We start from the raw sequence: 13,052 nt of genomic DNA, 5'->3' as shown, positions 1-13,052 counted from the left end.
TAATCTCCCCTTTCCCATATCCATCTAGTTAATTCAGAACCCCTCAAGCTACTATTCATGCTCTAGACAGTTTCCTCACCTCCCTTAATTCTTCACTAACTCATTTACCTCTCCTCACAAATCCACTCTTCCAGCCAACCCTAAGCTCCATATATCCCTCCTAATACCCACTCTGTACCCACTAGATGCTTTGTTCTGCCCTGCCCCTTCCCTCACCCCTGCTCTTCCATCATCTCCTCCAGCTCCAGGCATCGCAGCTCCACGCGCCGCTTGCGCTCGTGGTCCAGGATGTCAGGATTAGGCCGCTTCACCAGGGCAGCCTCCAGGCGCCGCAGTTCCTCCTCTCCCTTGTAGTCTGGCCGCTCACCCCGGCGGCCCCGCACCAGGGACAGGTTGCGCTGGACGTAGCCGTTGGTGCCGCTGCCCCGGGGCGTCGGCAGCCCGATCCCGTTGTACATGGCCCTGTGCCCGGGGGGGCACCACCGCTCCTGAGGGGGAGCGGGGAGACACGGGTCAGGCCCCTGGCCCCACACTACCACTTACCACCTCCCGTATCCCTGGCTCTCCTTATTCCTAGTTCAGCACTTGTATTTAATCTGCTAGCATGGGCCATTCTCATGTCTCCTAACAAAATTCTTCATCCTTCCCATACTGCTTCCTTTTTCCTAGTTTCTCTGAAATCTTTGATCTTAATGCACACAAGTGGTATCTTCACCACTCTTCACATCTAACTTCTACTAATCAAGACAGTCATCCAAACAACACAACAAACACCAGACATAGATCTGTCACCTAAAGGCCTGCAATCCATGTCCAAAGACTCTTCCAAAAATTTACCTAAAGCTTTCAGGCTATCCTTATACAGACACAAAGTGAGACTAGTCTCAGTGAATAAGTACACTGATTAACAAACTGAATATACTATGCAGCCTTACACTCTAACCATAGGCCAATAGGAACATCAAAACCACACATGAATCATGGTGTTACCTTATACTTTATCTCCCAGGGAAGGATCTATTTCTTTGATTCCAAACATTTACAGCTATCAACTAGCCTTTAGTTTCCTCTCCAGTGGGATCTACCATGACTTGTAGCTCCTCCAAGTCTGGCTAGTTCTTAAGTATTACCTGCTTTCAACTTAAAGCTCTTTAAACAAATCAAACCAGCCTCTCCAATCCAACTGTTCCTATACATTCCCTATATACCTTTTTTTTTTTTTTTTACTATACCCCTAAATTTACTTAGAAAGTTCACAATCTCACATGCATCAACTTTCTGTACCAACCCCCAGCTATACCACTTTTCCTCATCCAATCCTATCTGTCCTCTAATGTTAACCTTATGCCTCCTGCCAGGTTCTACGCTCTCAACTAGCCCCACCCCAGCAAGATTTTCAAGGAGCCCCCAAACCAAGATTGTAATCCTGACTAAATTCATAGGTTTCTCATACTCTATTCCTTCTCCTGCTACCTATGCTACATGTCTTTCTCTAACATTCTCAGAAATAGTTTCGTACAACATAAGCATGTAAGAAAACAATGCCTCATGAAAATGCCCAAGGATCAGGCAGAGATCAATCAAGATAAATGAAAGAGATAGAATTTGACAAAAGGAAATTGCATTTATAAAGCTCCAGAATAAAGTGCCATATAAATGCCCAGGAAAAGTTACTAAAATGCAAAGGGGGAAATGAGAAAATATAAGAATATTAAATGAAAGGACTGTTCCAGATGGCTCTGAAAGTCTTAAGGATGAGTCTTTAAGAAAGACCCACAGCAGGGCAGGGAACGATGTGGCTTAGTGCTAGAATGCTTGCCTAGCATACACGAAGCCCTGAGTTTGATGTCTCAGTACCACATAAACAGAAAAGGGCAGAAGTGGCACTGTGGCTCAAGTGGTAGAGTGCTAGCCTTGAGCACAGAGAGGCTCAAACAGATCACAGGCCCTGAGTTCAAGCCCCATGACTAGCAAAAAAAAAAGGGGAAAAAAAGACCCACAGTAAACCTAACAGAACCACAGAAGACCTGGGAAAGAACAAGGAATAACTGTTATGAGTGTAAAGGAACGATGAGACTAAATCTAAGAAGGAAAATTCACAAATAAAGCCTCAACATCTCAAGAAATTAGTTTCTCCACTTTTCAATTCTCTTATTTTTCCTTTTCTTGTATCTGTCCTGGACTTCAACTCAGCCAAGGCACTTTCTCTGAATTGTTTTGCTCTACACCACTTTAGCCACAGCTCCACTCTGCCTTTTTGGTACTTAATTGGAAATATAAGCCTTACACAATTTCCTTCACAGGCTAGACTCAAACCTCAATCCTCAGATCTCAGACTCCTGAGTAGGCAGAATTACAGGCATAAGTTTACCAGTGCCTGGCATCACTTCTAATTTTCTAAAAACAATCCTTCCCCACTCAAAACAAGGTCTTTTATTTGCAATCCTATTTCGTACCTAATTTCTTAACTTCCCTTACAAAAATAAAAACAAAAAACACAAAACTTCTGGCTTGCAATTAATTCTTCAAACCATTCACCCACAATTCCACACCTCACACCAAAATCCTCTATTTAAAAAAAAAAGAGGAAACCAGTAGGTGTTAAGCCAAGAAAATTAAGTCACAATGTTTCTAGAACTTTTAGGGGATGCACCAAAAGGAAAGAAAAAAATTTAAAAAAGAGCATCCAGGCAGTACTTAAGACAAAAAACAAACTACCAAAAGACAACTCTAAAACCCGAAGTTTCCAAACTGGCTAGGCAAAAGTCACCCAAGAGAAAGAAAAGATGCAAGGAATTTCTTGTTATAAAATTACAAGAATGCCAACTAATAAAATTAGTAGGATATTTTGAAATTATTAAACTGTTTCAGAACCGGCACTAAGAGGGGAGCAGGCAGAGGTGTCCAGGAGATGGTCGTAGGTAGGAGCTAGCTCAGCACTATTAGCTGAATGGACTGGAAATATGGGGGACAACAGTAAACAGAAATGAAGTTTCAAGAAATAAGAAGCTAGAACGTCTTTGAAATTGTTCTTCCCAACAAAAAGCTTATTGAAGGCCTTTAAAGACTGACCAGAATAAAGAATAAAAAGGGAGCACGGCCTGCCGTACGTCTTCGAATACGTTATTTTTAAGATTCGGCGGCCCCATTCCCCCCAAGTCAACTTCAGGGTTGATACTACCGAGAGAAAACTCCGTGAAACCGGGCCACCTAGTTCAAGGCCTTGGCTGGACCGCGAAGACCTATATTCGGCCTTGAGCGATGGGGGAGGGGGCTGCACGGCGCCCCGCCGTCTGGGAGGCTCCGGCCGGTCCACAGGCCCTCCAAAGGGGCGGGGAGGCCTAACGCCGCAGTCACGAGGGAAAAGGGACCGGGCGGGCAGGAGAACGCATCCGCGAGCAGGCCGCAGGCCGTGCGGCGCCGCCGCCGCCGCCGCCGCCGCCCCCTCCCCTCCGCTTAAAAGACCAACCAGGGCAGCAGCGGCGCGAGCGAGCGAGCGAGCGAGCGCGGCCTCGACCGCACGTGGGAGGGGGGCGAGAAGCCGAGTCTCGCGAGCTCTCCTCCAGAGGGGAGCGCGCGAACCTGAACGCAGGCGGCGGCGGCGCGCGCCGTTGCCATGGGGGAGGGGCGCGAGCCGAAGGCCGCGCGCGACAGGAACCGCAGGGAGGGAGGGGGAGGGGAGGCGGGGAGGCCCGCGAGGGCTTCCGCGCGGGCCGAGGGCGCGCGGGCCCGCGTGAGCGCGACGGCCCGGCCGTTCCCCGCGCGCCCTGGCCGCCGGCCGCGGCCACCACCCCTCCCCCACCGGGCTCGCGCGCTCCTTCTCGTTCTCACCCGCCGCCGCCGCCTCCACCCGCCGCCTCCGAGGGGGAGAGGTCCCGCTGCAACTGCTGCTCGGGCTCCAGACTCCTTCGGGGCCTGGAGCCGCCGCCTCGCCTCGTCAGTCCGCCCGCCTCAGTCGACGCGGACGTCTCCTCGCTACCTCTGGGGCCGCAGCGGGCTCCGACTGCGCCACTCGCACCCCGCCTGGGCCACGCTTGCACGTCAGCACGACTAAAATGCGTCAGCACGCAACTGCGAGCGCCGCGGAGCCTGCCGGGAGCCGTAGTAGGCTCCGTGACGTGGTGCGCAGGCGCCGAAGCCTCACCAGGAAGTATAGTTTTTTTAAGGCGTATGGGATGCTCGAATCCGTTGCCCAAAAACTTCAAGTCCCGTCAGCCATTGCGAGGAAGGGCGGGGCGAGCGGACCGGACCCTCAACGTCCACCTGAAGCCTCCCGCGAGGGGGAAGGGTATCGGGCCTTGCGACACCTCGAGAAACTACACTCCCTCCTCCCCCACTACACACACCCAACGCCGCCTTCGGCCCAGAACTTTCTGGGAGCTGTAGTTCCGCGATGGCGCGGAACCCGTATGTAGCCTCGGCCAAGGCGCGGCAGCCATTTTGTTCCCCCCTCTGGGGCGGCGGTGGCGCGAGCCCGGCCCCGAGGCCGCTCCGAGCGGACCGTGGGTCTCCTCCACAAGCCCTCGGGGTCGCAGCCTGGGCCTGCGGGGCTCCGGGCTCAGCGTCCAGGGCGAAGGCGGCAGCAGCCCTCCATGGTGTCGGCGGCTTCGCGCCGTAGCCCGCGGGGAGGCGGGCGGCCAGCCCCGGAGGAGCGGTCTTCCGCCACCTGCGGGTAGGGTGGCCGGCCGGGAGGCCATTTTCCCCCGCACGGCTGCTTCTGCGGCTCTTCCCGGCCTGCCCCCCGCTTGCCTCCTGTGCTGGACTTGTTAAATAGTCCTTCTCACGAGCGCTTCATTTTGGGGGGCCTGTCCCGGGGCTGTCCACTTGAGACTCAGCACCACTTTCCTCTTTTTTAAGTAGTTCATTGGAAATAAGGATCTCAAGGCCTTGCCTGCCTCAGCTGGCCTCAAACTGCCCTCCTCAGATACCAGCCTCCTCACAGACAGGAGCACCTGCACCCAGCAATGACTACATTCTTTTTTTTTTTTTTTAATTCGGTTTCAAGGCTTGAACTCAAGACCTGGGCGCTGTCCCGCAGCTCTTTTGCACAAAGCTAATGCTTTACCACTTGAACCACAGCCCCACTTCGGGCTCTTTGAGATAAGAGTCTCACAGGGACTTTTCTGCCCAGTTTAGCTTCGAACCCTGATCCTCAGATCTCAGCCTCTTGAGTAGTTAGGATTGCATTTCTTTTTTTTCTTTTTTTTTTCTTTTTTGCCAGTCCTGGGGCTTGAACTCGGCCTAGGCACTGTACATGAGCTTTTGCTCAAGACTAGCACTCTACCCCTTGAGCCACAGCACCACTTCTGGCTTTTTCTGTTTATGTGTTGCTGAGGAATCGAACTCAGGGCTTCACGTACACTAGGCAAGCACTCTTACCACTAAGCCACATTCCTAGCCTCTGACTACATTTCTTTCGGGGCAATGTCATTCCTTCCTTCCCAGTTTTTCTCTCCCATCACCAGCCACAAGTTGTATAGTTCATTTTCAAAATAGTGTCCAATGAGCACTATTACTGCATTTGTTCACCCTTTGTCCCTCCTTTTCTGTGCCTCCCCTTACACATAAACGAACAAAGACATAAACGAACAAACAGAACAAAAAGGAAAGAAAACAAAAACATCAATCGGGCTGGGAAGGTGACTCTGTGGTAGAGTGCTTGCCTTGCATGCATGAGGCCCTGGGTTCGATTCCTCAGCACCACGTAAACAAAAAAGAAAAAACCGGAAGTGGTGCTGTGGCTCAAGTGGTAGAGTGCTAACCTTGAGCTGAAGAGCTGAGGGACAGTGTCCAGGCCCAGAGTTCAAGCCCCTCGACCGGAACAAAAAAGAAAAAACATCAAGAAAAAAGAAACCTCATAACCCATAGCACAGTTTCAGGAAGGTAACATCAGAGCAATGCTAAAATCCGTAGAACGTAATGAAATGTCAACTATTCTGATAGCAAACATTTTTTTACAGTAAAAGAAAATTTAAAATCATGAATTCGTTGCATTTAGTTGTCAAATCTTTTAGATTATGTGGAACAGTTCCTGACTATAATTCGTGACAGTGAGTTTTGGAGATAACAGGCCATTTTGTCGATAATTTGTAGCCAAGAACCCTGATTGAAGACAGAAGCTAGTGGTTCACACCTGCAGTCCTAGATACCAGGGAGACTGAGATCTGAGCTCTCTTCTCCAGTTAACAACGACAACAACAACAAAAGCCAGAAGTGGAAATGTGCCTAGAGCTGGCTTTGCACTTCAATCTTCAGACCTCAGCTTCCTGAGTATATATGATTAACCAGTGTGAGTAACCAGTCACCAACTTTGTCATTGTTGCTGCTGCTAGTCTGGGGCTTGAACTCAGGGTCTAGGTAGGCACTGTACCTGAGCTTTTTTTGCTCTAGATTAATATTCTACCACTTGAGTCACAGCTTCATTGGTTATGTGGAGATAAAGTCATATGACTTTCCTGCCCAGGCTGGCTTTAAACCTCCATCATCAGAGCCGGGCGCTGGTGGCTCACGCCTGTAATCCTAGCTACTCAGGAGGCTGAGATCTGAGGATCGCGGTTCAAAGCCAGCCCGGGCAGGAGAGACCGTGAGACTCCCATCTCCAATAAACAACCAGAAAACCGGAAGTGGCGCTGTAGCTCAAGTGGTAGAGCGCTCGCCTTGAGCTGAAGAGCTGAGGGACAGCACCCAGGCCCAGAGTTCAAGCCCCACGGCCAACCAAAAAAAAAAAAAAAAAAAAAAACCTCCATCATCCAATCCCAGCCTCCTGAGTAGCTAGGATTACAGGTATGAGCCACTGGTGCCTGGCTTCCCCACTTTTATTTAGATACTTAAACAGTGAAACAATAACATGATTCCAAAAGACATGTCTATACAATAATTATATTTATTCAGAGAATGGTTGTTTTCTCATCCCCAGCCCCTCAATTATTCTTTTTTTTTTTTTGTCGGTTGTGATGCCTGAATTCTGGGCCTACGTGCTGTCCCTCAGCTCTTCAGCTCAAGACTAGCACTCTACCACTTAAGACACAGCACCACTTCCAGCTTTTTCTGTTTATGTGGTGCTGAGGAATTGAACCAGGGCCTCATGCATGCTAGGCAAGCACTCTACCACCTTCCCAGCCCAATATGTTTCCTTAATTCCCTTTCATACACAAAGACAATACAGGTATTCTTTGCTACTTTACTTTTCCCCCTTCGTTTGTAGAGATTTGTGGATGTAATGGTATTTACTCAGCTAGTCTTGTACCTCTGATCACTTAAACTATTTGCACTATTTTGTAATTCCAAACAACACTGCAATGAGTAACCAAGTACATGTCTATTTTCACCTCCTGGGACATCTGTCTTCCTGCTGTAAATTCCTAAGGTGTGAAGGATAGAGCAAAAAGAAAAGACAGCAGTTTTGGTCATAATGCCAAATTCCTCTCAGGTTGGCTTCTCTTCCCACTAGCAAGTATGAGAGTGCCTGCTGGCCCGCAGCCTCACCTATAGAGGGAGCACTATACTTGTGAATCTAAGCTAGTTCTCTGGACAAGAATTGGTATTTCCATGCAGTTTTGGGTGGAGAAATGCAGGGAATACAGAATATCTCATTTTACCTCTCAAGTAATACAATTCAGGAGCATTAAGTACATTATGAAATCATATAACCATTACCATATCCATTTCCAGAACTTTTTCAACATTCTAAGCAGAAAATCTATACTTTTAATCCGTCCCTGAATGGAAGAAAAGTCTTACAAGTCATATATCTGCCAAGTTAATATCCAGAATATACAGAAAATGACTTGCCAAAGAAAAAAGCCCCTTCTGCCATAGGGAAACTAGAGAGGGTACCACTGCCACACCTTGTGCTCCAGCAGCTCTGCTCTCTGCCCTAGGAGGCTGTCTTGGATGCAACTCATTTCTCCAGTTTCTCCTGACAGTAGAGAGCCAGTGCCAGGACCCCAAGTCCTGAGAGCATTGTGGCATAAGAAGGGGAATAAAAAAGAGGACCCTCGGAGCCTCATGTGCAGGATTTTTTGTGAGGGGTGGGGTGAGGCTGGGAAGCCTGCCTGAGATTGAACTCAGTGCCAAGGACCTCACCCCTTAGCCACATGTCCCCCAGTCCTTTTGCTTTGAATCTCTTTAATCAGGTAATCTCACACTTTTGCCCAGCCTGGCCTTGGACCTTGATCTTCCTATCTCTGCCTGCCAAGTATCTGGATTTAGAGGTGTGTGTAAGAAATGAGAGGCAAGGGACCGATAATGGGGTCAACTTTTGGGGGGGACAGACCTGCCAGGCTGTTCTAAGTGGGAATGGAGGCAGCAGCTGTCAACAGGTGTGAGTGAAATTTAAAATTCAGGGAGTGGACAGTCATGATTCACATTATGTGGGCTGCCAGAATTGGAGGAAGAAGAAGAATGTAATGAGACTTGCAACTGAGTGGGGATTTGTGCATCACACTGGGAAAATGGTACAGCATGGGGAAATCGAAACTTAACAGATTTTTTTAAATAGGCAGGAAGTACTTTACAATATCAGCAAGCTGATTTTGAGACTTTAGATGGTGTGCGTGAAGCCCTGGGTTCAATTCCTCAGTACCACATAAACAGAAAAGGCCAGAAGTAGCACAGTGAGATGAGTCTGATAGACTTTTCTGCTTGGGCTGGCTTTGAACCCCGATCCTCAGATCTCAGCCTCCTATGTTGCTAGGATTAGTGGTATGAGCCACCAGTGCCTGGCTCCCAACTGGTACTTTAAGGAACTTTATTACTAGATCTTTATTACTAGATCTTTATTAGTTTTAATCTCAAAGCAGCTGAAAAAGAAACCAAGTGAAACTCAGTGACGTTCATTGCTTACCACCAAATCTGTAGACTAAGCTATTTCCGGAAAGTAAATGGGTGGGGCAAAGGCAGTTACTCTGACTCGTTTTCAGCTTCTGGCACCAAATTAAGAATCTTCTGGAACTGAACACAGCTCAAGGTAAGGGTGGGAGCACCATGTCCACGATGTGGGAGTTGTATGGATGGCTCATTATTGGATGCAGTTGGGAACGTGCAGGCCCGAGGGTGGGGGGTTCAGGCTGAAGAAGGCCTTAATGAAGGGGCAGCCCAGGTGAAACAGGCATGAATCAAGACCTTCCTTCCTTCTCCCTTGTATAACTAATATATGCTAATTTTATTTGTTTATTGTGCCTGTACTGGGGCTTGAACTCAGGGCCTGGGTGCTGACCCTTAGCTTCTTCCACTTCAGGCTAGCACTCTTAGCACTTGAACCACAGCTCCAACTCATTTTTGATGGTTAATTGGAGATAAGAGTCTCATGGACTTTCTTGCCTGGGCTGGCTTCCAACTGTGATCCTCAGATCTTAACCTCCTACATAGCTAGGAATATAGGCATGAGACGCTGGTACTGGCCATGTATGCTAATTTTTTTTTTAATCAGGCCTTCCATCCACCAGTGTGGTTGCCAGGCCAGGGCAGGGTCAGCCACAGGGTGTCATGAGATTTGGGGGTGCTAAGAAAGAAGTGGGGAGGGAATGACAGAGAAAGTGTTAAAAGCCTACTATTTTCTTCACACCCACCCCGGCCACCCAGTCCTCTGCCTTCCACATCCCCAGGACCCAAAGGTGCGTCGAGGTTCTGTGGGGGGCCCTGTGGCAGAGGAGGCATGCAGGCAGCAGAGGAACAGGCTGAGAACAAGAAGGAAGTGGCAGTGTCTTCTAAGGACCCAGAGAACCATGTTCAGCATGCATGTGGAGACCCTGGGGTGCAAAGAAGAGATACTGAGGAGCCGCCCTCTGAGGGCAGACTGCTTTCCAAGATGACTGAGGAATGAGAAAGTGGGAGGCCGGGGCTGATACCATCCCACAGGCCACCGGGACCCTGACAGGAGTCGGCCTGGGTTGTAGCTTAAGGAGGGCATGACCAGAGACGCACTCACAGGCAGCTAGGGACCTTGTAGGGACTACAGAGCTCCTGTTCCAACTTCCTAGCTGCCTCCCCTGTTGGAACTATCCAGAAACAGGAGTGGGGGGGGATACAGGGGAGGGGCAGGTGAAGAGCAGCTTAGTGACCACCCCTGTGTACATCCGGGCAAGCAACTGACAAGAGCAATAGAAAGGGGTGTATGGGAGACTGGGCCCTTGGTAGGCAATCCCTGTACCTCTTGAGGGGTTTCTAGCCGGCCCAGCCGCAGGCAGAGGCCACTCAGAGGCCACATGGAGGGTGGGTTGGGGCAGCCCATGGTCTCGAGGCCATTCCTTTGTGCCCTCTGTCTAGGTGCTCCTACCAAGCACAGGAACAGCTAGGGGGCGGTAGGCAGGGCAAATGGGGCCCTGCCATGGGCTGGGCTTCATGGTCCCAGGGAGTCAGGGCAAGGGTGGAAGGTGACCTGGACTCTCCTCCCTACAGGACTGACCGCTCTACTGTCTCAAAGATGCTGGGAACGGAGTCTGCCGTTTCAATCTCCTTGGTGAGAACCAAAGGCCCCTACAGGCCTCCCATGGGCAGTGAGGGTAGGCACTCCGCTGCCTTCCCACAGGCAGATGCCCCAGGGCACCTGAGATGGGCTATCCCTGACCGAGGGCCTGCAGCTGTCAGGGGACACAAGGCTCCCTGGGCCTCCACCCAGATGGGGGGCCCAGGCCTCTGGGAACCTTGCTGAGCAATCAATCAGAGGGAACAGGACCCAAGGAGCCACAAGGCCCCTCTGGGGCATGCCAGCTTGCCCACCTCGGGTCTGAGTATCAGCCTGGTGCAGGGCGGGGTCCCCGGGCCCTGAGGGAAGCGCACTCATCTAAGGCCAGAGGGGAGGGAGGGGCAGTTTGCGTCTGTTGGGAGCTTGTTCTTCCCTGGCAGCTGGTGGGACCGAGCCATCTCCAGGGTCACTGTGATCGTCCCTGCTCCTGTGTCCTAAGGGACCTGAGCCTGTAGACCCCTTCATGGCCCCCAGCTGTGGGATGGGCATGGAGCTAGGGAGGTCAGGGGCCCATCTTTCTTCTACTAGTCACTGCTGGAGACAGTATCTGTGACGGCGACCTTTACCGGACCTGTGGCATGGTTTATTGGAGCTGTGGTGGCGGTGGTCATTGTTACTGCTGTCACTTATTATATCACAAGTAAGGTAAGGACTTTGCTCTCCATGGCAGACCTGGGATGGATCTGCAGCCAAGGTTCCCATGAGTAACAGGAGGGGTGGGGGTGTCAGTGGACTGCTCAGGGTAGGTGTGCAAGAAGGGGCGGGGTCCCTCTGGGGTTCTCAGCACCCTCTTCTTCCCTCTGCACCTTCCCCACCCCTCCCCCTCCTCAGTGGCTCAGCTGACCTGCCTCTCTTTTTCAGGTAAAGAAGATGAATGAGAAAAAAATGAAATGATGGCTGCCTATTCAGTGTGAAGCCCTGGATTCCAACTCCCCCCCAAAAAAAATTGTTTTAAGATACAATTGTTATCCAGGCCCTGGTGTAACTGTGACAGGAAGGCCGCTGACAACACACAGTACACATTCCAAATTTTGAGCGTGAACAATGTAAGAAGTTTCATTAAACACAATTAGATGTGCTTATTAGATGCCTGGCTTTTTTTTTTCCCCCTAGAACTATACTCTAACCTGCAGGATCCTGGGTCCTTCAGCACCCACCTCCAATCCTTACAGCCCTTGGTCCTGCTGTGCCTGGAAAAAAAAGCCCCGGATTGCTAAGTAAGCAAAGTCCCTGAGGTTTCTGTTTCCTGCTTCCTCGGCAGGGAAGGGAGCAGTGGGAGCTTGTCTGGGCCCTCAGGGGAGACCAGGAAGTCCTTACTCTCCCTACCGGGCACTCTACCCTGGGCCAGACCAGTTCCTTGACTACAAGTAAACACAGAGCCACTGGCAGAGGGCCCTGGGGCCAGACCAGTTCCTTGACTACAAGTAAACATAGAGCCGAGAGGGCAAAGTTCTGAGACAGGAAGAAACCACCTGAAACTCAGGACTTCCTGCTTCTTCCAGAGATCTTAAGCTAAGTGCCTAGAACAGCCTGGACTTGGTTCCTCACCTTAGAAGTGGGCCACTGTCCTTACGAGCTCTAGAGTCCTACCCTGTGGCTAGATATGACTGACTCTGCCTTCTAGGGGTCCTTCTCTGGGAGCCCTCATCCCCTCCTCCACACCCTCCCAGGACAGCCGGCTTCCGTTCCCCAAAGCCTCCCCAGTCCCATGGCTGCTAGCGCCTGGGTCCCAGCGGAGAGGAGTACTAAGCAAGCACTCTGCCACTGAGCTCCCTCCCCAGCCCCAGTAGGCAATATTTTAAATAACTTTTATGTTTTTTCAGTCCTAACAATGGTTCTCTCATGTGAACCAGGCCATTCCAAATTTTCCTGTGCTACCTTGTTTTTAGAAAATTACTTATACATTCCTAAGTATGACCTGTTCCCACATTTCTAAAGTTGCCAAGCCTGAGCGGCAGCAGGTCAGAAAAATCCAGACTCCACACTGCCGTCTCCAGGGTAAGGTGTTGGTGTCATATTCTACCAGCTGCATTTTGTCCACTAGGCTTTCTCAAAAGGACTAGGGCAGCCGGTGCCAGTGGCTCATGCCACCAGCTTTTGTGGCTTTCCTAAATTTTGTACGTAGATGTCTTAGCAGCTGAACAAACAATCAGTCAAACGTAGTCTTTCAATCCCATCACCCCTGACTGTTTGCCACAGACCAAAAGTGCAAGTAAGGGTTTCCTGTAGGCCTCCATGAACTGGGTAGCTTTGAGCAACTAAGTTTATTCTTTCACAGTTCTGGAAGAAAAAAGTACAAAATCAGGGTGTCAGCAGTGCTCACTTCCTCTGCAAGTTCTAGGGAAATGCCCTCCTCAGCTCTTCCAGCATCGCCTGTCTCCCTTCATGTCTCTGCCTCTGTACTCAGACTCCTCCACTGGCCTGTATGTTTGCCTCCATTTCCTGTTCCCTTTGTCTTAAAAAGATGCTCATCATTGGAGGGCTGGGGATGCCACTCAGGGTAGGGCTGGCTTTCAGATGTGCAATCTGCAGCACCAGAGAAAGACAGAAACAAGTCAGGCGCTGGTGGCTCAGGCCTGGAATCCTA

At 50.4% G+C, this 13,052-nt stretch overlaps 1 protein-coding gene and 1 long non-coding RNA gene across 14 annotated transcripts in view; one reads left to right on the top strand and one right to left on the bottom strand.

The window, feature by feature from the left end:
* The window catches only part of LOC138814617 (serine/arginine repetitive matrix protein 2-like), a 29,570-nt gene that overhangs the window by 16,119 nt on the left and 399 nt on the right, over positions 1 to 13,052 (bottom strand). For 7 of the 11 annotated variants that reach the window (XR_011368033.1, XR_011368034.1, XR_011368036.1 and 4 more), the window contains exons 1-2: positions 3,832 to 4,016; positions 217 to 488 (exon numbers count right to left, since the gene is read on the bottom strand). Coding sequence is in view for 8 of the 11 variants with exons in the window: in XM_070003677.1 (XP_069859778.1) it covers positions 217 to 458 (242 nt within the window). In the remaining 3 variants the exon portion in view is untranslated. Of the gene's footprint in view, positions 1 to 216; positions 489 to 3,831; positions 4,017 to 13,052 lie in introns of those variants that run through there. The other 4 variants (XM_070003673.1, XM_070003675.1, XM_070003676.1 and 1 more) reach the window with 2 other exon arrangements.
* Positions 4,658 to 11,550, top strand: LOC138814616 (uncharacterized). Of its 3 annotated transcripts, XR_011368031.1 has the most exons (7): positions 4,658 to 4,672; positions 6,094 to 6,289; positions 8,922 to 8,968; positions 9,583 to 9,614; positions 10,399 to 10,459; positions 10,994 to 11,110; positions 11,327 to 11,550. It is a non-coding gene; the product is annotated as an uncharacterized lncRNA (long non-coding RNA). The 3 variants fall into 3 exon arrangements; XR_011368030.1 differs by lacking the exon at positions 9,583 to 9,614; XR_011368029.1 differs by lacking the exons at positions 4,658 to 4,672; positions 6,094 to 6,289; positions 9,583 to 9,614 and having other exon boundaries at positions 8,871 to 8,968.

The sequence above is a fragment of the Dipodomys merriami genome, unplaced genomic scaffold (genome assembly GCF_024711535.1).
Source record: "Dipodomys merriami isolate MVZ:Mamm:240054 unplaced genomic scaffold, mDipMer1.0.p SCAF_60, whole genome shotgun sequence".
In the NCBI taxonomy this organism is placed as follows: Eukaryota; Metazoa; Chordata; class Mammalia; order Rodentia; family Heteromyidae; genus Dipodomys; species Dipodomys merriami.
This window is presented reverse-complemented; position numbering and strand designations above follow the sequence as displayed.